At 32.4% G+C, this 27,343-nt stretch overlaps 1 protein-coding gene across 50 annotated transcripts in view; it reads left to right on the top strand.

Annotated features, from left to right (window-relative positions):
- Nucleotides 1–27,343, top strand: part of LOC149794130 (uncharacterized) — a 158,288-nt gene that overhangs the window by 130,194 nt on the left and 751 nt on the right. For 27 of the 50 annotated variants that reach the window (XM_089968123.1, XM_089968133.1, XM_089968129.1 and 24 more), the window contains 32 exons: nucleotides 438–491; nucleotides 829–873; nucleotides 1,412–1,465; nucleotides 2,013–2,039; nucleotides 2,466–2,501; nucleotides 3,549–3,593; nucleotides 3,916–3,960; nucleotides 4,492–4,545; nucleotides 5,088–5,114; nucleotides 5,541–5,576; nucleotides 6,213–6,248; nucleotides 6,692–6,745; nucleotides 7,638–7,691; nucleotides 8,237–8,263; nucleotides 8,693–8,728; nucleotides 9,043–9,078; nucleotides 9,531–9,584; nucleotides 9,921–9,965; nucleotides 10,287–10,340; nucleotides 10,892–10,918; nucleotides 11,353–11,388; nucleotides 12,148–12,183; nucleotides 13,197–13,250; nucleotides 13,926–13,979; nucleotides 14,502–14,528; nucleotides 15,014–15,049; nucleotides 22,264–22,299; nucleotides 23,183–23,218; nucleotides 23,614–23,649; nucleotides 24,966–25,034; nucleotides 25,349–25,384; nucleotides 26,515–26,541. In XM_089968123.1, coding sequence (XP_089824249.1) covers nucleotides 438–491; nucleotides 829–873; nucleotides 1,412–1,465; nucleotides 2,013–2,039; nucleotides 2,466–2,501; nucleotides 3,549–3,593; nucleotides 3,916–3,960; nucleotides 4,492–4,545; nucleotides 5,088–5,114; nucleotides 5,541–5,576; nucleotides 6,213–6,248; nucleotides 6,692–6,745; nucleotides 7,638–7,691; nucleotides 8,237–8,263; nucleotides 8,693–8,728; nucleotides 9,043–9,078; nucleotides 9,531–9,584; nucleotides 9,921–9,965; nucleotides 10,287–10,340; nucleotides 10,892–10,918; nucleotides 11,353–11,388; nucleotides 12,148–12,183; nucleotides 13,197–13,250; nucleotides 13,926–13,979; nucleotides 14,502–14,528; nucleotides 15,014–15,049; nucleotides 22,264–22,299; nucleotides 23,183–23,218; nucleotides 23,614–23,649; nucleotides 24,966–25,034; nucleotides 25,349–25,384; nucleotides 26,515–26,541 — 1,329 coding nt within the window. The remainder of the gene's footprint in view (nucleotides 1–437; nucleotides 492–828; nucleotides 874–1,411; nucleotides 1,466–2,012; nucleotides 2,040–2,465; nucleotides 2,502–3,548; nucleotides 3,594–3,915; nucleotides 3,961–4,491; nucleotides 4,546–5,087; nucleotides 5,115–5,540; nucleotides 5,577–6,212; nucleotides 6,249–6,691; nucleotides 6,746–7,637; nucleotides 7,692–8,236; nucleotides 8,264–8,692; nucleotides 8,729–9,042; nucleotides 9,079–9,530; nucleotides 9,585–9,920; nucleotides 9,966–10,286; nucleotides 10,341–10,891; nucleotides 10,919–11,352; nucleotides 11,389–12,147; nucleotides 12,184–13,196; nucleotides 13,251–13,925; nucleotides 13,980–14,501; nucleotides 14,529–15,013; nucleotides 15,050–22,263; nucleotides 22,300–23,182; nucleotides 23,219–23,613; nucleotides 23,650–24,965; nucleotides 25,035–25,348; nucleotides 25,385–26,514; nucleotides 26,542–27,343) is intronic. The other 23 variants (XM_089968127.1, XM_089968136.1, XM_089968134.1 and 20 more) reach the window with 23 other exon arrangements.

The raw sequence follows: 27,343 nt of genomic DNA, 5'->3' as shown, positions 1-27,343 counted from the left end.
GCTTTTGAAATATCTTCACAAAAGTATACTAATGTTCGAGATTATATTAAACACAGCAACAAGCTATTGGTATTTTTTCATTAACAAAAAGAACTTGAATATACCGCACAGAAATGAAATAAGCAGAAATGATACATAGTTCTTTCCAGTATCTCCTTAAAAGTTGTGTTATGTTCAACTTGTAGTATCCGTGAGAAGATTAACGTTGCTTAGAAAAAGAAAATACAAAATGTAGCCATAATTTACAGCAGATCAATTATTTTGAACTTTTCAAACTTTCCCATTTACGTTTGCTTTCTTCTGGATAATATGTCATTTTCTGTTTAATTCTTTAGACCAAAATATCAAATGTTCATTTAAACGCCTTGTAATAAGCATTGAATTAGATCTTATGTATGCACAACTGTCACTGAGTCAAGCCATCAATTTATATTTAGGACCAGTCGGACCAATCGGTCCACCAGGGCTAAAAGGTGAAATGGGTGAGTCAGGTTAGAAGCAATGTTTTTGAATTTTCCATATAAGTAAAATTGCAGAACTGTAATGTATATTTTAGATATAACATCAAAAACATATTTTGATTGCACTTAAAATATTTAATTCAATTACTGTTCATGAAAAGTATTAGCAACATGTATACGATTGTTTAAATAAATCAACACACAAATCTCTCTGACATATTTGCAAAATTATGCCGTAGCTTCTATGCACATTCTACTTTATATCTTTGAAGAGCAACTAATAAAGTTTGTGACAAGTCAAAAATATTCATTGAGATAAAAACCGAATATATCTTTACTTAACGAAGAAACAATATTTCTTGACCAGGGTCTCCTGGTCTCTTGGGGGCGCCTGGACCCAAGGGTGAATTTGGTGAGACTACTTGCATATATTTTACATTCTATGTCCATTAAGACTTTTTCAATTACGGATATACTGATTTCTTCCTACGGTAACATCCCCGTCTATTCTTTTACTTCTACGATAATTGTACTGTCAAAACTTAAGACCAAAGAATCTGTCATTTGTTCTTAAATATATAAATGTTAGAATTTCTTGCATTTGAAGGACAAGATATTTATATTTATCGAAAGGCCAGTTTTATACGATAAAGAAGGTTCTGGATGACAAAAACGACGCAACTGAGATGTGTTGAAAGCGTTCTAATATTGTCCAGTCAAACGCATTTACATAACATAGGATCATTTCAAGTAAATTCTTTGTTGCAAGGTGTAACATTTGGTTATCAGTATTTTATATACTGTTATGTCATTGTCTAAAATTATCAAATTCATAGTTCCAACAATACCAACAGATATCTGAAGCAATGATAATGAAATATAAAGAAAATCATAACATTCATGTGAATATATTTGCTATTAACTTAGAGAGGATATTTTTCACCCTGTAGGACCCGTGGGCCCTGTCGGAACTCCTGGCCATAAAGGGGAGTCGGGAATTGCAGGTTTTAATTTTCTCGACATCTCATTGCTGATATTTTCCATGTTTCTCTAAATCATTTAGCATATGATCAAACAGCGTCTTGGTTTTAAATATTTCATGTAAAAGCCAGTCTTTTTTTTATAGTGGTTCAGTATTTTAAAAATAGTAATGGATCAGGCAACGTGTATCGTATTATGATTCGATAGACGATTAGTAATACTCCTGGTCAAACTATTCCAAATAGAGAGGGTAGACAAAGTGACCAAGGAGATCATGAAACCAGGTAAAATTAAGAAACCTAATGAAATAACATTTCTTTAACGTATTAATTTATGATGTTTGTCAAAGCTTGCTAGATTAAAACCAAACTTACCCAGTGTAGATATTTCATTAATTAAGGTCATTAATATAACTCAGCTCGTAGATTTCAAGGAATAATGTAAGAGAGTATGACCCTTTCTAGTAAAAATATGGATAGAGACTATATAATCTCCGTCGCAGGATTGAGCTCTTATATAATTTTAAAGTTGTGATCAATAGATTTGATTATTGTATTTGTTAATTTTTAGGTCGCCCTGGGTTGCCTGGATTGGCTGGTAATGTCGAATACTGTTATAAGTTCATTTATATTTCTCAGTGTTGTAAGAATGTTTGAATACAGATATAACTAGTGTTTTTCGAGATCTGGCGAATTGACATTTACAGAAAAATGCTCGTCAATTATAGCGGCAAAAAAGCATATGTTGGGTTGAAAAATACATTATAAGTATATCTGACTGAAGTGCATAAAATCGAATATATCTCAAATGTTGGAATGTAAATAAAAAATGGGTTATATGACTATTTATGTAGTAACATTTTTCTGTCTCACTTCTACTGACAATGAAAAACAGAGTAACAGAATTTCATCGGTAACAAATTATTACGTCTAAGGTATTAATCGGTTCTAAATAACACAAATTTATATCAACCAAGAGAATACACACCAACGGTCTGACAAAAGCGTTTTCCTGTTATTATAGGAAGGCCTGGAGAACCAGGTAAAGATGGCACACCAGGTAAACTTTAGAGAGATAACATGACAGCAAAATGTATTCGAGGTAGAATATTCTGATACAAAGTAGTCCATAATCAGATCAAATCCATTCGCACAACTGGAAATCATCAACAGAATGTTGTATAAATAATATATGCTTTCATGCCTTGAAAGTGTGTTTGCATCTGTTTGTGTGTTTGTAGAGAGAGAGAGAGAGAGAGAGAGAGAGAGGTTATTATGTGTCGTTAGGTTCAACATGTTGATCGTTTAAGAAAGAAAATTTGCACATTAGCATAAGCGGAACATTCTAATCAAACTGATGTAAACAATAAAAATCAATTACTACGAATGGTGTAGTTTTCACAAATAAATAATAAAATTATTAATATTTCTATTTAATATTTAAAAAGTGTTTGTCAGGAACAAACTATGAACAAAACAATTCCACTGAACCTTCGATAGATATTATTTATATTGTGACACAATCCAATCTCCTATTAGCAGATATTGTGATAATTTCAACCAGACTCCTATTAGCAATGTTATTTAATTCAATACCCTCTATTACATGACAAACTGCGTGTGCAATGTTAGGCCACCAAGGTCAGCCATGAAAAGAAGCTGTACTATTTACAGCGAGCGTTTGAAATACCATCACAAAAGTATAATAATGTTCAAGATTATATTAAACGCAGCAACAAAATGTTGTGTTTTTTTGTTTTTAAATTGAATATGCGGCACAGAACTCATATAAGCAGAAATGATTCAAAGTTCTTTCCCGTAACTCCTTTAAAAAATGTCTTATGTTCAAGTTGTAGTATACGTGAGAAGATTAACGTTGGTTAGAAAAAGAAAATACAAAATGTAGCTTATTTACAGTAGATCAATTATTTTCAACTTTTGAAACTTTCCCATTTATCTTCTATCTAGATAATATGCATTTTTGTGATTAAGTATTCAGACCCAAATATCATCAGTTTCTGTTGATTGAAACACCTCGTAATAGGCATTCAATTCGATAGTATGTATGCACAACTGTCACTGAGTCAAGCCATCAATTTATATTTAGGACCAGTCGGACCAATCGGTCCACCAGGGATAAAAGGAGACGTGGGTGAGTCATGTTAGAAGCAATATTTTTCATTTCTCCGGATAAGTAAAATTGCAAACATGTAATGTATATTCAAAATATAAAATAAACAACATATTTTGATTCAACTTAATATATTTAATTTAATAACTGTATACGATTGTTTAAATAAATCTACACACAAATCTCTCAGGCATGTTTACAAAATTATGCCGTAGTTTCTATGCACATTCTACTTAATAACTTTGTAGAGCAACTAATAAAATTTTTGGCAAGTCAAACATATTCATTGAGATAAGAACTGAATATACCTTTACTTAACGAAAAAGCAATATTTCTTGACCAGGGTCTCCTGGTCTCTTGGGGGCGCCCGAACCCAAGGGTGAATTTGGTGAGAGTACTTCCATATATTTTGCATGTTATGTCCATTAAGACTTTTCAGTTACAAATATACTGATTCCTTCCTATGGTATCATTCGCATCTACTCTTTTAATTCTACGATAAATGAACTTTTTAACTAACAAACAAAGAATCTGTAATTTGCAGTGAAATATTTAAATGTTAGTAGTTCTTACATTTGAAGGGCAAGATATTTATGATTTATCAAAAGGCTACTTTTATCCGATAAAGAAGGTTCTGGATGACAAATACGACGCAACTGAGATGTTTTGAAAGCGTTCTAATATTGTCCAGTCAAAAGCACTCATGCAGCATAGGATCATTTCTGGTAAATTCTTTGTTGCAAGGTGTAACATTTGGTGATACTATTTCATACAATGTTATATCATTGTCTAAAATTATCATATTCATCCTTCCAACAATATCAACAGATGTCTGAAGCTATGATAGTAAAACATTAAGAAAATCATTGATTTCAATATATTCGCGATTAACTAAGAGAGGATATTTTAAACCCTGTAGGACCCGTGGGCCCTGTCGGAACTCCTGGCCATAAAGGAGAGCCGGGAATTGCAGGTTTTAATTTTCTCTACATCTCATTGCTGATATTTTCCATGTTTCTCTAAATCATTCAGCATATGGTCAAACAGCGTCTTGGTTTCAATTATTTCTTGTAAAAGCCAGTCTTTTTTATACTTGTTCAGTAGATTCAAAACAGTAATGGATTAGGTAACGTGTATCGTATTAAGATTCGCACGACGATTAGTAATAATTCTGCTCAAACTATTCCAAATAGAGAGGGTAGACAAAGCAACCAAGGAGATCATGAAACCTGGTAAAATTAAGAAACCTAGTGAAATGACATTTCTTTAACGCATTAATTTATGCTGTTTGCAAAGGTTGCTAGATTAACACCAAACTTACCCAATGTAGATATTTCATCAATTAAGGTCATTAATATAACTCAGCTCATAGATTTCAAGGAATAATGTAAGATATTATGACCCCTTCTGGTATATAAATGGAAACGACTAAATAATCTAGATCGCAGGACTGAACTCATATATAATTTTAAAGTTGTGATCAATATATTTGATTGTCGTATTTGTTAATTTTAGGTCGCCCTGGGTTGCCTGGATTGGCTGGTAATGTCGAAAACTGTTATAAGTTCATTTATATTTACTAGGTGTTGTAATACCGTCTCAATACAGATAAAACTAGTGTTTATCTATATCTGGCGAATTGACATTTACAGAAATATGCTCGTCAATTACAACGGCTAAATAGCATATGTTGGGCTGAAAAATACACCATAAGTATACCAGACGTGCATAATACTGAATAGATCTCAAATATTGGAATGTAAACAAAAAAATGGGTAGTATAACAATTTATGTAGTAACATTTCTCTATCTCACTTCTACTGACAGTGAAAAACAGAGAAACAGAATTTGATCGGTAACAAATTATTACGTCTAAGGTATTATTCGGTTCTATATAACCCAAATTTATATCAACCAAGAGAAAATGCACCATCGCTGTCACAAAAGCGATTTCCTCTGTTATTATAGGAAGGCCTGGAGAACCAGGAAAAGATGGCACACCAGGTAAACTTTAGAGAGATAACATGACAGCAAAATGTATTCGAGGTAGAATATTCTGATACAAAGTATTCCAAAATCAGGTCCCATCCCTTCTCACAACTGGAAATCGTCAAACAAAATGTTCTATAAATAATATATGCTTTCAAGCCTTGAAAGTATGTTTTCATCTGTTTGTGTGTGTAACGAGAGCGAGAGAGAGAGAGAGAGAGAGAGAGAGAGAGAAAGAGAGAGAGAGAGGGAGGGAGGGAGGGAGAGAGAGAAAGAAACGAGAGAGGCAATTATGTGTGGTTAGGTTCAACATCTTGATCTTTAAAGAAAGAAAATGCGCAGATCGATATAAGCGGAACAGTATAATCGAACTGATGTAAACAATTAAAATCAATTACTGCGAATGGTCTAGAATGTTCGCAAATAAAAAATAAAACTATTGATATTTCTATTTAAGAATCAAAATTTGTTTGTCCTGAACAAATTATCAACAAAACAATTCCACTGAACCTTCGATAGATATTATTGATATTATGACACAATCCAATCTCCTATTAGCAGATATTGTGACACAATCATCCAAACTCCTATTAGCAATGTTATTCAATTCAATACTCTCTTTTACTTGACACACTACGTTTGCAATTTTAGGCCTCCAAGGTCAGCCAGGAAAAGACGGTGTACTAGGTACAGCGAGCTTTTGAAACATCTTCACAAAAGTATTACAAATGTTCCAGATTATATTAAACGCAACAGAAAACAGTTATTATTTTTAATAAAATAAAGAAATTTAATAGACCGCAAAGAAATCAAATAAGCAGAAATGATACAAAGTCCTTTCCAGTAACTCATTAAAAGATTTGTTATGTTTAACTTGTAGTATATGTGAGAAGATTAACGCTGGTTAAAAAAAAAGTAGCTATATTGTACAGCAGATCGATTATTTAGAACTTTTGAAACTTTCCCATTGATGTTCTTTTTTTATATTATGCACTTTTGTGATTAATTCTTTAGAACCTAATATCATCAGTTTTAGTTGATTTGTTCATTGAAACACCTCGCAATAGGCATTCAATTAGATATTATGTATGCACAACTGTCACTGAGTCAAGCCATCAATTTATATTTAGGACCAGTCGGACCAATCGGTCCACCAGGGATAAAAGGAGACGTGGGTGAGTCAGGTTAGAAGCAATATTTTTCATTTCTCCGGATAGGTAAAATTGCAAACATAAAATGTATATTCAAAATATAAAATAAACAACATATTTTGATTCAACTTAATATATTTAATTGAATAACTGTTCGAGGAATATATTAGCAACATGTATACGATTGTTTAAATAAATCTACACACAAATATCTCTGACATATTTGCAAAATTATGCCGTAGTTTCTACGCACATTCCACTTTATAAATTTGTAGAGCAACTAATAAAGTTTTTGACAAGTCAAACATATTCATTGAGATAAGAACTGAATATATCTTTACTTAACGAAAACACAATATTTCTTGACCAACGTACCCTGGTCTCTTGGGGGCGCCCGGACCCAACGGTGAATTTGGTGAAACTAGTGCATATATTTTACATGTTATGTCCATTAAGATTTTTTCAGTTACGAATATCCTGATTTCTTCCGACGGTAATATCCCCATCTACAATTTTACTTCTACGATAATTGTACTGTGAAAACTTAAGAACAAAGAATCTGTCATTTGTTGTTAAATATTTAAATGTTACAATTTCTTACATTTGAAGGACAAGATATTTATGATTTATCAAAAGGCTAATTTTATACGACCAAAGTGAGATGTGTTGAAAGCGTTCAAATATTGTCCAGTCAAACGCATTTACATAGCATAGGATCATTTCAAGTAAATTCTTTGTTGCAAGGTGTAACATTTGGTTTTCAGTATTTTATATACTGTTATGTCATTGTCTAAAATTATCAAATTCATAGTTCGAACAATACCAACAGATGTCTGAAGCTATGATAGTGAAATATAAAGAAAATCATAACATTCATGTGAATATATTTGCTATTAACTTAGAGAGGATATTTTTCACCCTGTAGGACCTGTGGGCCCTGTTGGAACTCCTGGCCATAAAGGAGAGCCGGGAATTGCAGGTTTTAATTTTCCCTACATCTCATTGCTGACATTTTCAATGTTTCTCTAAATCATTCAGCAAATGGTCAAACAGCGTCTTGGTTTTAAATATTTCTTGTAAAAGCGAGTCTTTTTTGATAGTGGTTCAGTAGTTTAAAGATAGTAATGTATTAGGTAACGTGAATTGTATGAAGATTCGCATGACGATTAGTAATACTCCTGGTCAAACTATTCCAAATAGAGAGGGTAGACAAAGTGACCATGGAGATCATGAAACCTGGTAAAATTTAGAAACATAATGAAATGACATTTCTTTAACGTATTAATTTTTGATGTTTGTCAAAGGTTGCTAGATTAAAACCAAACTTACCCATTGTAGATATTTCATTAATTAAGGCCATTAATATAACTCAGCTCGTAGATTTCAAGGAATACTGTAAGAGAGTATGACCCTTTCTGGTAAAAATATGGATAGAGACTAAATAATCTCCATCGCAAGACTGAGTTCTCATATAATTTTAAAGTTATGATCAATAGATTTGATTGTTGTATTTGTTAATTTTAGGTCGCCCTGGGTTGCCTGGATTGGCCGGTAATGTCGAATACTGTTATAAGTTCATTTATATTTACTCAGTGTTGTAAGAATGTTTGAATACAGATATAACTAGTGTTTTTCGATATCTGGCGAATTGACATTTACAGAAAAATGCTCGTCAATTATAACGGCAAAATAGCATATGTTGGGCTGAAAAATTCACTATAAGTATACCTGACTGAAGTGCATAAAACCGAATCTATCTCAAATGTTGGAAAGTAAATAAAATAATGGGTAGTATAACAATTTATATCGTAACATTTTTCTGTCTCACTTCTACTGACAGTGGAAAAAGAGCAACAGAATTTCATCGGTAACAAATTATTACGTCTAAGGTATTATTCGGTTCTAAATAACACAAATTTATATCAACCAAGAGAATACACACAAACGGTCTGACAAAAGCGATTTGCTCTGTTATTATAGGAAGGCCTGGAGAACCAGGAAAAGATGGCACACCAGGTAAACTTTAGATAGATAACATGACAGCAAAAGGTATTCGAGGTAGAATATTCTGATACAAAGTAGTCCATAATCAGATCCCACAAATAAATAATAAAACTATTAATATTTCTACTTAAGAATTAAAAAGTGTTTGTCCGGAACAAACTATGGACAAAACAATTCCACTGAACCTTCGATAGATATTATTGATATTATGACACAATCCAAACTCATATTAGCAGATATTGTGACACAATCATCCAAACTCCTATTAGCAATGTTATTCAATTCAATACTCTCTTTTACTTGACACACTACGTTTGCAATTTTAGGCCTCCATGGTCAGCCAGGAAAAGACGGTGTACTAGGTACAGCGAGCTTTTGAAATATCTTCACAAAAGTATTTCTAATCTTCAACATTATATTAAACGCAACAGAAAACTGTTATTATTTTTTAATAAAATAAAGAAATTGAATAGACCGCAAAGAAATCAAATAAGCAGAAATGATACAAAGTTCTTTCCAGTAACTCATTAAAAGATTTGTTATGTTTAACTTGTAGTATATGTGAGTAGATTAACGCTGGTTAGAAAAAAATGTAGCTATATTGTACAGCAGATGAATTATTTAGAACTTTTGAAACTTTGCCATTGATGTTCTTTTTTATATTATGTACTTTTGTGATTAATTCTTTAGAACCTAATATCATCAGTTTTAGTTGATATGTTCATTGAAACACCTCGTAATAGGCATTCAATTAGATATTATGTATTTATGTATGCACAACTGTCACTGAGTCAAGCCATCAATTTATATTTAGGACCAGTCGGACCAATCGGTCCACCAGGGCTAAAAGGTGAAATGGGTGAGTCAGGTTAGAAAGAATGTTTTTCAATTCTCCGGATAAGTAAAATTGCAAACTGTAATGTATATTCAAAATATAAAAGAAACAACATCTTTTGATTCAACTTAAAATGTTTAGTTTAATAATGGTTTGTGAAATGTATCAAAACTACTTATATGCTTGTTTAAGAAAAGCTACACACAAATCTCTCAGACATATTTGCAAAATTATGCCGCAGTTTTAATGCATGTTTTACTTTATAACTTTGTAGACCAATAAGTAAAGTTTGTGACAAGTCAGAAATATTCATTGAGCTAAAATTAAATATATATTTACTTAACGAAAAAAACAATATTTCTTGACCAGGGTCTCCTGGTCTCTTGGGGGCGCCCGGACCCAAGGGTGAATTTGGTGAGACTACTTGCGTATATTTTACATCTTATGTCCATTACGAGACCTTTTCAGTTACGAATATACTGATTTCTTCCTATGGTATCATCAGCATCTACTCTTTTAATTCTGCGATATATGTACTGTTAAATTAACAAACAAAGAATCTGTAATTTGGTGTTAAATATTTAAATGTAAGAAATTATTTTATTAGAAGGGTAATATATCAACATATTTATAAATGTTTCAAACACGGCTATGATAGTGAAATATAAAGAAGATCATAACCATCCTGTGAAAATCTTTGCTCTTAACCTAGAGAGGATTTTTTTCACACTGTAGGACCTGTGGGCCCTGTCGGATCTCCTGGCAATAAAGGGGACCCAGGAATTACAGGTTTTAATTTTCTACATCTCATTGCTGATATTTTCCATGTTTCTGTACATCATTTATCATATGTTCTCACAGCTTCTTTTTTTTATTTGTTTCTTGTAAAATCCATTTTTTTTATAAAGTTGTTCAGTAGTTTAAAAATAGTAATGGATCAGGTAACTAGTAGGTTGTTACGATTCGTTCGACGATTACTAATACTGCTCGCTAAATATTTTAAATTAAAGGGTAGAAAAGTAACCGAGTAGTACATCGAACCTGGTAAAATTAAGAAACCTAATGAAATGCCCTTTCTTTAATGCATTAATATCTCATGCTTGTCAACGGTTGCTAGATTAAAACCAAACTTACCCAATGTAGATATTTCATTAATTAATCACGATGTAAGGTCTTTAAATAAACTCAGCTCGGAGATTTCAAAGAATGCCGCAAGACATTCTGACCACTTCTGGTAAATAAATGCATAGAGACTGAAACAAATGCATCTCAATATAGAGCTATTATATAATTTTAAAGGTGTGATCAAAGGATTTGATTGTTGTATTTGTTAATTTTAGGTCGTCCTGGGTTGCCTGGATTGGCTGGTAAAAGTCGAACATTGTTTTAAATTCATTTTTATTTACACGGTGTTGTAATAATGTTTGAATACAGAGATGACTATAGTTTTTGTAATATCTGGCGAATTGACATTTACAGGAACATTCTCGTCAATTCCAGCGGTAAAACAGAATATCTTGGGCTGAATTATACACTATAAATATACCTGACTTTAGTGCAGAAAAGTGAATCTATTTAAAAATTTTGAATTAAACATCAACAAAATGGGTAGTATAACAATTTATGAAGTGACATTTCTCAGTCTAACTACTACTGCCAGTGAAGAACAGAGCAACCGAATTTGGTCGGTAACAAATTATTACGTATAAAATATTATTTGGTTCTAAACAACACAAAAGTATATCAACCAAGAGGAAACACACCATCGGTCTGACAAAAGTGATTTGCTCTGTTATTATAGGAAGGCCTGGAGATCCAGGAAAAGATGGCACACCAGGTAAACTTTAGAGAGATAACATAACAGCAAAATGTATTCGAGATAGAATATTCTGATACAAATTAGTCCATAATCAGATCCCATTGTCAAAAATAATATTCTATGAATAATATATGCTTTCATGCCTTGAAAGCGCGTGTGCGTCTGTTTGTTTGTGTGCAAAAAGAGAGAAAGATAGAAACGAGAGAGGTATTTCTGTGTGGTTAGGTTCAAACATGTGGGTGTTGTTAGAAAGAAAATGTGTAGATCGAGATAAGCGCAATATTATAACCGAACTGATGTGAACAACAAAAATCAGTTACTACGAATGTTATAGATATTTTGGAAAATATATAATACATGAATTACATATTTCTATCTAAGAATGATAGAGTATTTGTCCGGGAAACAGTATGTACAAAACAATTTCACCAAACCTTCGATAGATGCTATAGATCTTGTGACACAATCCAAACTCATATTAGTAGATATTGTGACACAATCATCCAAACTCCCACTAACGATGTTATTCAATTCAATACTCTCATTCTCCTGACAAAATACGTTTACCAACATCAACAAAATGGGTAGTATAACAATTTATCAAGTCACATTTCTCAATCTCACTACTACTGACAGTGAAGAACAGAGCAACAGAATTTGATCGGTAACAAATTATTACATATAAGATAGTGTTCGGTTCTATGTAACACAAATATATATCAACCGAGAGAAAACACGTCATCGGTCTGACAAAAGTGATTTGCTCTGTTATTATAGGAATGCCTGGAGATCCAGGAAAAGATGGCGCACCAGGTAAACTTTAGAGAGATAACATGACAGCAAAATGTATTCGAGGTCGAAATCGCCATAAATAATGTTCTATTATTAATATATGCTTTCATACCTTAATCGTGTGTGTGCGTATGTCTGTTTGTGTGCAGAAAGAGCGAATTAGAAAGACGAGAGAGGAAATTCTGTGTGGTCAGGTTCATACATATTTGTGCTGTTAGAATGAAAATGAGCAGATCGAGATAAGCGCAATATCAAAACCAAACTGATGTAAACAATAAAAGTCAATTACTACGAATGTTATAGATTTTTTGGCAAATATATATTACATGAATTACATATTTCTATTTAAGAATTTAAAAGTGTTTCTCTGGGAATAACTACTTACATAAACATTCGACTGAACCTTCGAAAGATATTATACATATTGTGACATAATCAAAGCTCCTTTTAGCGTATAATGTGACTCAATCATCCAAACTCCCATTAACGATGTTATTCAATTCAACTCTGTTTCTCATTACAAAATACGGTTGCCGTTTGAGGCCTCCAATGTCAGCCTCGAAAAGGCGGTGTACCAGGTACAGCGAGCGTTTGAAATATCTTCAACTAAAGCATACTAATGTTCAAGATTATATCAAAAGCAGCAACAAAATATTGGTATTTCTTTTTAATAGACAACAAATTGAATAGACCGCACAGAAATCATATAAGCAGAAATAATACAAATTTCTTTTCAATAAATACTTACAAGTTAAATTATGCCCAGATAGTAGTATACGTGAAAATATTAACATTCATTGAAAAAAGAGAATACAAAATGTATCCATAATTTGCTGCCAATCGATACTTTTGTACTTTTATAACTTTCCCATTGTTGTTCTTTCTAGATATTACGCATTTTTGTGATTAATTCTTTTGGACCAAATATCATCAGTTTTAGTTTATATGATCATTGAAACGCCTCGTAATAGGCATTCAATTAGATCTTATGCATGTACAACTGTGACTGAATCAAGCCTTCAGTTTATATTTAGGACCAGTCGGACCAATCGGTCCACCAGGGCTAAAAGGTGAAACGGGTGAGTCAGGTGAAAAACAATATTTTTCATTTCTCCGGATAAGTAAAATTGAAAACTGTAATGTATATTCAAAATATAAAATAAAATTTGCATAACAACATATCTAATAATTTATCAAAAGGCTAGTTTCATAAGATACTGAAGGTTCTGGATGAGAAAAAATTACGCAACTAAGATGTGTTGAGAGCGTTCAAATATTGTCCCAGACAAACTAATGAACGTATCATAAGATCTAGTAAAAATTTTGTTGCAAGGTGTAACATTAGGTTATCAATATTTCAAAGACTTTCAAACTCACAATTGTTTTCAGGGATTTATCTGTATCACACAGTAATTGATGCAATTATTCCCACAAACAGATACATTAAAAATTTTGGTGTTTACGTTATGTAACCTAATATATATATATATATATATATATATATATATATATATATATATATATATATATATATATATATATATATATATATTTATATATAATATGTTGTGACACACTGAAATCATTATCTCCATGTACAAGCAGATGATGGATTATATAGTGTAAGAGCACTGTCTAACATTTTCAAATTCTTCCAATACCTACTGATGTCTGTATCGTTGATAGTAAATATAAAGATCATCACTTTCCTGTGCAAATTAATCTTCACTATTAACTTAGAGAGGATATTTTTCACCCTGTAGGACCTGTGGGCCCTGTTGGATCTCCTGGCCATAAAGGGGACCCGGGAATTGCAGGTTTTAATTTTTTCTATATCTCATTACTGATATTTTGCATGTTTCTCTAAATCATTCGGCAAATGTTCACACAGCTTCATGGTTTCAATTGTCTCTTGTAAAAGGCAGTCTTTTTATAGTTGTTCAGTGTTTAAAATTAGTAAATAATCAGGTAACGTGTTTCGTGTTTATATTCGTACGACGATTAGTAATACCACTGGTCAAACTATTCCAAATAAAGCCTTAAGATAATGCAACCCTGTAAGTACATCGAAACTGGTAAAATTAAGAAACCTATTCAACGGATATTTCTTTATCATATTATTATCTCATGTTTGTCAAACGAGAATAAAAACAAAATTGTACATATTTCATGTGGTTAAGTTCACTCAGCTCGTTTATATCAAGTAATAGACTAAGATAGTATGGCCGCTTCTTATAAATAAATGCATAGGGACTGAAACAAGATCTCCGTCGCAGAATTGACCTGTTGCATAATTTTAAAGGTGTGATCGATTTCATTGTTGTTTTTGTTAACTATAGGTCGTCCTGGGTTACCTGGATTGGCTGGTAATGTTGAACACTGTTATAGATCAATTTCATTTTACTCAGTGCTGTAATAATGTTTGAGTAAAGACATAAGTATTGTTTTTGCACTACCTGGGGAAATGACATTAACAGGAACATGCTCGTCAATTCCAGCGGCACAATAGAATATACTGGGCTGAAAAATACACTATAAATATGCTTAACTAAAGTGCAAGAAATTGAATCTATTTAAACTTTTGGAATGTAAACAATAACACAATAGGTAGTATAACAATTTATTGCGTGACGTTTCTCAGTCTCACTACTAGTGACAGTGAAGAACAGAGCAACAGAATTTGATCGATTACAAATTATCAGGTATAAAATATTATTCGATTCTAAATTACACACAATCATATAATTCGATTCTAAATAACACACAATCATATTATTCGATTCTAACACAATCATATCAACCAAGAGAAACTTCATCATCGGTCTGACAAAAGTGATTTATTCTGTTATAGGAAGGCCTGGAGATTCAGGAAAAGATGGCATACCAGGTAAATTTTAGAGAGATAACATCAGAGCAAAATGTATTCGAGTTGGAATATTTTTATATAAAGTAGTCCGTAATCAGATCCTGACCCTTCGCTCAATAGGAAATCATTGGACACAATGTTCTATTACTAATATATGGTTTTGCTTGACACGTGTGTGTGTGTGTGTGTGTGTGTGACAGAGAGAGAGAGACAGAGAGACAGATACATAGAGATAGAAAGAGTGAGAGTCTTTGTTATTGAGTTTAAACGTTTTGGTGATGATAGAAAGTAAACGAGCAGATCGAGAACATAAGCACAGGATGATAGCAAGAGTAACGTGACAACGAAATTCAAATACTACTGATATTATTTATTTGAATTATAGTAATCTATTTAAGCATTAGAAACTGTTTTACCTGAACAAATCCATTGAATCCTTGATAGATATTAGTACATATTTAAGTCTCCTATTACAAGTGTTATTGCCATTTACGAGGAGATCTCTTTTGATTTTTACGTAATGATTCGGGAAAGCTGGGCTAATGGGCTCACCAGGATCTAAGGGTGAAATATGTAAGCTAATCTGTTACTTCTGTGTCAGTTTACTCGTACAATGCCCGTGTTTTATTGTAGTTGCTATTAGATATACAAGGATTTGCGATTCCGTAAACAAATATGAACAGATATTTCAAATCGTACTGATACTTTCATAATTTTTTCGTGCCATTTTGCAAACGCTTGCGAACATCAGGAGTAAAGAATAAAATAATTAAATTTATAAATTTTCTCCCATCCATTATTTTTCATCTGTTGGTTGTTATTACTTTAGCATAATACTAGAGAAAACAAATCAAAGCATAAAGTTTACATTGTTAATATATATATACTTTTAAATCATACATAGTTCAGGCAGCATTTCCTGCCGCTATAAATACGTCTTGTGCAATCAGAGCTCAACGCTTCTCTAAGCGTTACAGTTTAGGAGTATTGAATTAAATGTATCACAGAAAATGTGCGTAGGATATAAGCCAAAGTTAACATTTCCTAGACGCGTGAGCGTGTGTAGCATATAAATCAAACCGAACACTTCCCTGAGCGATAAATGTATGCAGTATATAAATCAAACCGAACACTTCCCTGAGCGATAAATGCATGCAGTATGTAAATCAAACCGAACACTTCCCTGAGCGGTAAATGTATGCAGTATATAAATCAAACCGAACACTTCCCTGAGCGGTAAATGTATGCAGTATATAAATCAAACCGAACACTTCCCTGAGCGATAAATGTATGCAGTATATAAATCAAACCGAACACTTCCCTGAGCGATAAATGTATGCAGTATATAAATCAAACCGAACACTTCCCTGAGCGGTAAATGTATGCAGTATATAAATCAAACCGAACACTTCCCTGAGCGATAAATGTATGCAGTATAAAATGTATGCAGTATATAAATCAAACCGAACACTTCCCTGAGCGATAAATGTATGCAGTATATAAATCAAACCGAACACTTCCCTGAGCGATAAATGTATGCAGTATATAAATCAAACCGAACACTTCCCTGAGCGATAAATGTATGCAGTATATAAATCAAACCGAACACTTCCCTGAGCGGTAAATGTATGCAGTATATAAATCAAACCGAACACTTCCCTGAGCGGTAAATGCATGCAGTATATAAATCAAACCGAACACTTCCCTGAGCGGTAAATGTATGCAGTATATAAATCAAACCGATCACTTCCCTGAGCGATAAATGTATGCAGTATATAAATCAAACCGAACACTTCCCTGAGCGATAAATGTATGCAGTATAAAATGTATGCAGTATATAAATCAAACCGAACACTTCCCTGAGCGATAAATGTATGCAGTATATAAATCAAACCGAACACTTCCCTGAGCGATAAATGTATGCAGTATATAAATCAAACCGAACACTTCCCTGAGCGATAAATGTATGCAGTATATAAATCAAACCGAACACTTCCCTGAGCGGTAAATGTATGCAGTATATAAATCAAACCGAACACTTCCCTGAGCGATAAATGTATGCAGTATATAAATCAAACCGAACACTTCCCTGAGCGATAAATGTATGCAGTATATAAATCAAACCGAACACTTCCCTGAGCGGTAAATGTATGCAGTATATAAATCAAACCGAACACTTCCCTGAGCGGTAAATGTATGCAGTATATAAATCAAACCGAACACTTCCCTGAGCGGTAAATGTATGCAGTATATAAATCAAACCGAACACTTCCCTGAGCGGTAAATGTATGCAGTATGTAAATCAAACCGAACACTTCCCTGAGCGGTAAATGCATGCAGTATATAAATCAAACCGAACACTTCCCTGAGCGGTAAATGTATGCAGTATATAAATCAAACCGAACACTTCCCTGAGCGATAAATGTATGCAGTATATAAATCAAACCGAACACTTCCCTGAGCGATAAATGCATGCAGTATATAAATCAAACCGAACACTTTCCTGAGCGATAAATGCATGCAGTATATAAATCAAACCGAACACTTCCCTGAGCGGTAAATGTATGCAGTATATAAATCAAACCGAACACTTCCCTGAGCGGTAAACGTATGCAGTATATAAATCAAACCGAACACTTCCCTGAGCGGTAAATGCATGCAGTATATAAATCAAACCGAACACTTCCCTGAGCGGTAAATGTATGCAGTATGTAAATCAAAACTTACAAATATTTCTGAACAGAGAATATCTGTAGTATATAAGTAATTCAATAAACATTTCACCTCCTAAAACATTAAGCGTGTGCAGCATGCAAATCAACAAAGCACACAGTATGTATATGTAGCATATATAAATCAAAATGCAATCCTTCTTCAAGAAGTAAGTGTATGCTGTATTTATAAGTAAAAAACGAATACTGGGCAGTAAATGTATATATTATTTTAATCAAAACTGAAATATTCCCTGTATAGTAATTGTATGTTTTTTATATATACATTGAAACTAGTATCCACACGTTTATTATATGCGCTTAGGCATAGAAACGTCCTCCAGGATTCTTCTAAACTACGAAGACTAAAAATGGCATAGCTAAATGTTCCTTTATGTATATCACTATTTTCTCTCATTATTGTTTATCTGCGCTGTAAAATAGAAGTACGTATACATTTTATCATGCGCACTTAAACATACAAAGGAAACACCAAGCATTTTTTAATGTAAACGTTGATAAATAATAATAATATAGCTCATTAAATGTTTATGTGTATCATTTTTATATCACTCACGTGCTTAATAATTGGTAATGTTACTTGTTTTATACCGTTACATACATTGCCTCAATAAAGACATTTGTTTAAGGAATTGTGCTCGAATTGAGTTTTCCTTCATCCAGTACAGGCCCAATGGACCCTCTTGGCCCTCCTGGTAATAAAGGTGATCCAGGAATATCAGGTGTGAAACCGTATGTCATCTTATCGCACATCCATTCTTGTAATGTAAATTCAGTAATATAATATTTAACCATGTCCTCATCCCAGGTGTGCACAAAACGTGTTCTGTCCGGCGCTAATGGCAAATCAAAATAACACAGCAATCTGGCCCGTGAACAGTCATTATATTAATGAAATTAGTGTTTGTGGCCCTCGAGTGGTCTTAGAAAATGCAGTCTGACCTTAGGCCGAAAAAGGTTGTGCACCCGTGCCTGAAACACTAACTTCTTGGTGGCATTTTGAGTTATTTCAATGAATTAGTGATACAAGTTCTACATTTTGATATTCTGTGTTATTTAAGAAAGCTAGAAAATAAGAAATTATTATAATATGCGCAGGAAATTTACTCATATGAGAATCCAGCATATCACTGTTTTTATCGTCTCGTGTTTATATATATATTTAAAAAGTGACCAGTTAAGTTCACTGAATAGATTCAGGAGACGCATTACGCAAACAGCGAGAATACTTACTTGACATATTAACTCATGGTGTGGTCCATGACCACCCTGGTTTTTGTAATAAGAATATTCGTATTTGTCAACGGAATAAAAAAAGGTTGATGTAACTAAACACAAAAAGTTATATCTTATTTCTTAGAATTTTTTTTCACCGTTAAACAATCAAAGATTCTAGATATGTTACTCATTTGTAAAGGTTTAAACTTGTTATCATTATACAGGCACTGTTATCATTATACAGGACGTGCTCTCATTATACAGGCACAGTTAAGATTAATATGATGGACTCTAACTGTTAGCGAAACGTGTTTGCTTAAATGTTTTCTCCTTTTAGCTAGACATGACTTGCCCTGTTTGGAAGGTAATGCGATTTATTAAAAAGGTGATGAAATGTCAGAAAAGTAATTTCAGGATAACTGTTTTAGCATATTTTGGAAACATATAAGAATTGGTCTGTACTTATTAGGAGGCAGTTCATAGACTGCATTGTGAACGATAAGTGACAAAAAACACAGTACTTCGATAAGTTCAACACTTTGTTAAAGAAACTTTCTGCAAATCGAATATTTTATTAGTAATCAGATAATCAAATCCATCAAACACTTATACCCATCAGATTTTTAAATCCATCCAACACTTGTCCCCATCAGATTTCCAAATCCATCCAACACAAATACCCATCAGGTTTCCAAATCCATCCAACACAAATACCCATCAGATTTCCAAATCCATCCAACACAAATACCCATCAGATTTCCAAATCCATCCAACACAAATACCCATCAGATTTCCAAATCCATCCAACACAAATACCCATCAGATTGCCAAATCCATCAAACACTTATACCCATCAGATTTCCAAATCCATCCAACACAAATGCCCATCAGATTACCAAATCCATTTCAACACAAATACCCATCAGATTACCAAATTTATCAAACACAAATACCACTCAGATTATTAAATCCATCTAATACTTATACCCATCAGATTACCAAATATATTAAACACAACTAACCATCAGATTACCAAATCCATCCAACACTTACAACCATCGGATTACCAAATCTATCAAACACAAATGCCCATCAGATTACTAAATTCATCCAACACAAATACCCATAAGATTACCAAATCTATCAAACACAAATACCACTCAGATTATTAAATCCATCTAATACTTATACCCATCAGATTACCAAATCTATCAAACACAAATGCCCATCAGATTACTAAATTCATCCAACACAAATACCCATAAGATTACCAAATCTATCAAACACAAATACCCATCAGATTTCCAAATCCATCCAACACAAATACACATCAGATTACCAAATCCATCAAACACTTATACCCATCAGATTTCCAAATCCATCCAACACAAATACCCATTAGATTACCAAATCTGTCAAACACAAATACCACTCAGATTATCAAATCCATCCAATACCTATACCCATCAGATTATCAAATATATTTAACACAACTAACCATCAGATTACCAAATCCATCCAACACTTATAGCCATCAGATTACCAAATCTATCAAACACAAATACCCATCAGATTACTAAATTCATCCAACACAAATACCCATAAGATTACCAAATCTATCAAACACAAATACCCATCAGATTACCAAATCTATCCAACACTTATACCCATCAGATTACCAAATATATTAAACACAACTAACCATCAGATTACCAAAATCCATCCAACACTTATAACCATCAGATTACCAAATCTATCAAACACAAATACCCATCAGATTACTAAATCCATCCAACACAAATACCCATCAGATTACCAAATCTATCAAACACAAATACCCATCAGAATACCAAATCTATCCAACACTTATGCCCATCAGATTACTAAATCTTTCAAACACAAATACCCATCAGATTACCAAATACATTAAACACAACTAACCATCAGATTACCAAATCCATCCGATACTTATACCAATCAGATTACTAAATTCATCCCACACAAATGCCCATAAGATTTCCAAATCTTTCCAACACAAATACCCATAAGATTACCAAATCTATCAAACACAAATACCCATCAGATTACCAAATCCATCCAACACTTATACCTATCAGATTACCAAATCAATCCAACACTTATACCCATCAGACTACCAACTCTATTAAACACAAATACCACTCAGATTATCAAATCCATCCAACACTTATACCCATCAGATTACCAAATCTATCCAACACTTATACCCATCAGATTACCAAATCTATTAAACACAAATACCACTCAGATTATCAAATCCATCCAACACTTATACCCATCAGATTACTAAATCCATCACACACAAACACCCATTAGATTACCAAATATATTAAACACAACTAACCATCATATTACCAAATCCATCCGATACTTACACCCATCAGATTACCAAATCCATCCAACACAAATACCCATCAGATTGCCAAATCCATTTCAACACAAATACCCATCAGATTACCAAATTTATTAAGCATAAATACCTGTCAGCTTGCCAAATATATCAAACGTAAATACCGAAGATGTATAAAAACAACTTAGACTTAAGCATAAAGTTTGTAATTTTTAACTTCGGGGCTGCGGCTGCTCAGTGGTTAGTTTCGACACTCGCGACCGAACGTATGCGTGTTCGAACCAAGTCACATTAGTTCAATTGCCTCAGCACTAAATAAGCCGCTTGTTATGCTGTGCAGTAAAATACCAGTCCCAAGCGAAACCATGTTTAAGCATGGTGGGTGAGTGATAAATTAAAAATTAAAATACATTAGATTTCCGGATAGTAATGTAAGTAATTAGGTTTAAGATTAATATCCAAACAGAAAACTTTAGGTATTCGATAGCTACACGGCACCACGGATATGTCATTCTTGGGGTCACGTTGTTAGCGTTCTGTGAATAAATCCTACCATTTTTCCCACAATAAATAAATCCCATGTCGGGCAGGGTTATGATACTACGCATGAGAGGGATATAATTAGATGCCACTCATATGAAAGGGATATAATTATATGACATTAGTGCTTAGATGGAAAAAAAAATCCGTACCTAGATTCCCTAATTCCTAAACTCTACAGTGTTAATCAATGTCATTTATCTGAATATATTTGATTATCTTTGTCAGTCTCTTAATCCATTACTAATAATCTCAGTAAATGGCTTTGATCGACGGTAGATTAGTACATTGCAAATGGTTTTTAACATTTTACTTGTTAAAATATGAAATGTTATCTTGTTCTTTAAATGTTTTAGGACGCCCTGGGCCTCCCGGTAAAGATGGTGAACCAGGTATCACGCATGCACATAAAATACAATTTTTCCCTTTAGCACTTTGCATTGATATGCATGACAGTTTTTCAAATCATGCCAGTTAAATCATCATTTACAACTCGTCTGTAGCAAGACTTTGTAAGGGATAAAACTTCTTATTGAAGGATATAAATAAAATGAAGGCGAATTTTTGGGTATCACCATATTGAAAACATTTCTCATATATTTCCTTCATTTTTCTACATCTAATGAAATCAAGAACATTACTTTCAACTTCTCATTACAAATGTGCACCTTCTCCAAAGGAATCCCATACAAATGTGTAATATCTCAGTAAGGATACAATACTAGTGTGTACGGTCTCAACAGAGATATGATATAAATGTGTACTATCTCGGTAGAGATACAATACAAATGTGTACTATCACAGTAGGAATACAATCTCAGCATAGATACAATAAAATGTATACTATCTCAATATGAATACAATATTAATGTGTACTATCTCAACAGAGATAGAATATAATGTGTACGATCTGAGTAGATATACAATCTCAGCATAAAAAAATTATATAAATGTGTTCTATCTATTAGGGATACAATGGAAATGTGTATTGTCTAAGTAAGGATGCAACACAAATGTGTACTATCTCAAAATGGATACAATACAAAGGTGTTCTATCTCACTAGAGATACAATAAAAATGGGTACTATCTCGATGGAGATTTAATGCAAATGTGTGCTATCTCAATAGGAATGTAAATCGTTATTCTTTAGTAAAACTTAAGCTGGGTTCTTGACGTTTTTCCTTCGTAATAAATATGCATTCAATAGTAACATTTAAGCAGGATTCCTGATATTTTTTCTCAATCAAACAATTTTGCAATGTTTGGTTCTCTAGGACTTCCCGGAGAACCAGGAAAAGACGGTCATCCAGGTACACGTTTTTATATATATAGACAGACAGACGGTATAGGGCAAGAGAGAAATTCATATTCTCTCAGTTGTACTTACATTAATAAATATTTTGTCCGTACAAAGTGTAAATTAACCTTAAATCTAGAGCCAAACATTCCAGAGTATTAAGTCAAATCATGAGAAGCTGAATTTTCTTATTTCTGACTTTTAATTCCAATGTAATTGTTTTCATCGACAACTTAATTCAATAATGAATACGTCTTATAATGCTTGGTATACAATTCCTTTAAAATATTATCTTTGCTATTAGAAGATAATTATTTGAAAATCAGCCTAATTTTTAATCAAAGGTTTGTATTTCTACTTGAAAGTTTGTCTGAGAACTTTCTAGAAATCTTCTTTTCCTTTGTTTAGGATTACCGGGTGAAAAAGGAGGAATGGGTTCCCCAGGTCTGCTTTCTTCCAACATTTTTGTGTTTTATTTCTTTAGCCTAGACTAGGTGATTAGTTTCTGACATTTAGAAAACTATGTGGCTTGAACATTTGTCACATACTAGTAACACTAATATTCGTTGATATTCTTCACCATGTCTTAATGGCATATGACGCCAAAGTTTCCTATAGTTCTAATTCGCTATCGTATCCCCTTGTGAAAGCCTATAAGTCTACATTTTAATCTACACGTGACAAATATTCCTCACTTTAATTAATAAATAATAGATATTCATTATTTCAATCTACACATAACAGATATTTCTCATTTTAATCGACGCATAATAAATATTCCTTTTTTTAATCGACAGATAAAAAAGTTCCTTCTTTTAATCTACACATAATAAATATTCCTTATTTTAATCTACACAAAATAAACGTTCCTTATTTTGATCTACATAAATTAGATAATCCTCATTTTAATCGACACATAATAGATATTCCATTTTTAAATTATACATATTAGATATTCCATTTTTTAATAGCAACAAAATAAATATTCATTATTTTAATCAACACAATAAATATTTCTTATTTTAATCAACACAATAAATATTCCTTATTTTATTCTACAAATAATAAATATTCCTCATTTTATTCTACACATAATAAATATTCCTCATTTTAATCAACACATAATAAATATTCCTTATTTTAATCGATATATTAAAAAATTCCTCATTTTAGTCGACACATAACAATATTCCTCATTTTAATCGGCACATAAAAAATATACCCCATTTTAATCGACGCATAAAAGTATATTTCATTTTAATTGATGCATACTAAATATTTTTCATTCCAATCTAGACATGTTAAATATTCCTCAACAGACGGAATTCTCTAATTTTTATTCACATAACTCGTTTATTCAACCCGTTTAATATTTTCTTTTTGATCACAGAGTAAATATTTATTAAGAAGTATATGAACTACTTCACGTACACAATATCTCTCTCTTTATTGATTTCTAACTTTACCGTCTCGATAAAAGAGTTCTAGAATTCAGTTTCAACTTTATTGATACTACATCAGAGTAGTTCTTGAATTCAATTCAAACATTCTAACTTTAATGACAGGACATCAGAGTTCTAGAATTCAATTCTAATTTTAATGACGTAACAACATAGTTCGAAAATTTTAAGGTTGGTTTTGTCCATTCGAACTTAGTAACTTTCGGTTACATTAGTTGACACTTTGTAAAAATCAACATTCACTCAGTCTCTACTCCTGGAAGGTATACTAGATGATTATTGTTTTCGTTGGCATTGTAGGACTCCAAGGATTGCGTGGTTTAACAGGTATGCGTCCTACCGACACACGACGTCGAACTATTACAAAAAGCAAGTAGTTTTAAAACTTTGTTTTCATCCTTTTTCTAGGACTCTAAGCATATTTGTAAACAAATTTTACTATGTATACAAATTATCTTAATGTCTGTCTTTGCACATAAGCACCGGATGAACCCAGTAAGCAGTTCTTTATCTCTATTATATGATACTGTTAGTTAACGAATCGTACAAATTATTAAATATGAACAGCGATCACTATTGTGTTAATTGGACTATTTTATTCATAAGGACACAACATATTTCTCATAAAGTTTTCTCACAATTTAAACAATGACAATTATTTGAATCCCGTTTAATGATTCTAGGACGTCCCGGCAAATCTGGAAATGAAGGTACACCAGGTATATATGTAAAAGAGTGATGTCTACCTTGATAATATTGAAGGAAATTAAGTAGGTATAAAAAACGATAACAATCATAAATTGTATACAATTTCCAGCCTATGCATAAGTTAATAATATTTCTTACGATATCTCTCTGGCAAGAGACCTTACCTATTAGAATTTCCCTTGCCAAACTACCCACGACACATTCTATAAATGTTAATTTATTAGGTCCGTCTAGAAGAATTTTTTTCTATTTATTTACAGATAATATTTTCTTGGATTGGTGCTAAGAGAATCAAAAAATGTTGTATTTACTTTAAAAACTAGTTCATATATTAGCCCTCAAAACCCATGCAGATGTAATAAGAAAGTTATATTTCGTCCCTTGCATACCTTATTATAAACCATTAGGAACTGAATAACCTAAGCGATTTATTATTTTTGATGTTTACTCAGTGCGCTTTATCACAAATGTTATATGCATTACTAAATTTCATCAGCACATTCACGTGTTATACCCATGATTTTTAAAATAATTATGGGGAGATGTTTTGACTGTCAAGGACTAATTTGGACTTTTGTGTAGTAAATGGGATTTCAAAAATATGGTTTCTATTGAAAAGATGACTTTCTTAAGAATTGGTCGCAACAGAAGGGTTTACTATAAGTAATGTCTTTTCACAATATTTCTAATACGCATTGAAAAGTATTAATGAGGAAAATATATAGTACCCTTAAAACTTTAATTAATTATTCCATGTATTTTTAAATAGTGAAAATATGGCCAATAATTGTATTGCCACCAAAACATTTTGCTCTGTGTCTGTTCAAAAACCTTGTTTGGAAAAGTATTTCTTGTTTCAAATTATTTATTTGTTTAAAAATAAAAATACGTAGCAAAAAACCGTTGGAGCGCAAATATGCTTAATTAAATAATAATAATATAATATCAAATATGCTTAATTAAATAATAACAATGTAATATCTAATATGCTTAATTAAATATAATAACAACATAATATCAAATATGCTTAATTAAATAATAACAATATTATAGCATTGATTTGGTCTGTAAAACACTGGCTTTCTGGTAAAGACGTTGTTTTTTACCATAAGAATGAGTTTCCAAACGTTTAATATTTTAGGAAACATTGGGAAAACCATGGACAATGGTGAGAACAAGGATTTTAACTCCATTTCATAAAATCATTACGCCCCATTTTACGTCTTAAACTAATGTATTATCTTGAGCTACATCATGGATTTTATTTCTGGATAGTATTTCAATTAGGTCTTTTTAAAAATTTCATTCCACTTAATTTTCATGTTATACTTGTGAATTGTACTTTTGTGTTGAGGAATAAGTCTCCTATTCGGTTCGTACAGCATGGACTCTTGCTTTCTTTGTGAGCTTGATCATTAACAATTGACAGCTTGTTATGATAAACCGTATTTATTTCGAAACAGAGAATCCATAATTATATCATTTTAAGAATTATACGGAAGTTTTCGATACAGTTCTGAGCAGAACATTTTGCATGCTAGTATCGTCATCTCTACTACAACGCTAGCAGGTACATTTATCATTTACATTAATATAAACATGCAAGAACACATCATTCGTAACTTAAGGATGACATACATTCTTATGAACAACCTTCTGTTATTTTCGTTTTGCATCTTTTGTTTGTAACATCTGTTTACTTTTGTTCCTTACTTTGTTACTCGTCCTTATGGAGCGAAATGGTGTGGATATGTGATGACAAAGGTACTAGTCAACAAATCATATATATGTTTAAGACAATTACTTAAAAACTCGTACAAGCATCCATGTTGCCGTCATGAGGTTATATCGTAGCTTCGATGCACCTTATAAATATATTTAAAAATCTAAACGATTTACTCATATGCACAAATGGCTAACACGCATGCACTTCCACAAGTTATAAACAGCTGCATTCAGCGGTTTCTCCT

This window comes from Sinohyriopsis cumingii, chromosome 8, assembly GCF_028554795.1.
Source record: "Sinohyriopsis cumingii isolate HCF-2022 chromosome 8, ASM2855479v2, whole genome shotgun sequence".
In the NCBI taxonomy this organism is placed as follows: Eukaryota; Metazoa; Mollusca; class Bivalvia; order Unionida; family Unionidae; genus Sinohyriopsis; species Sinohyriopsis cumingii.
Note: the sequence above shows the minus strand (reverse complement) of the source record. Positions and strands in the feature narration are given on the sequence as shown.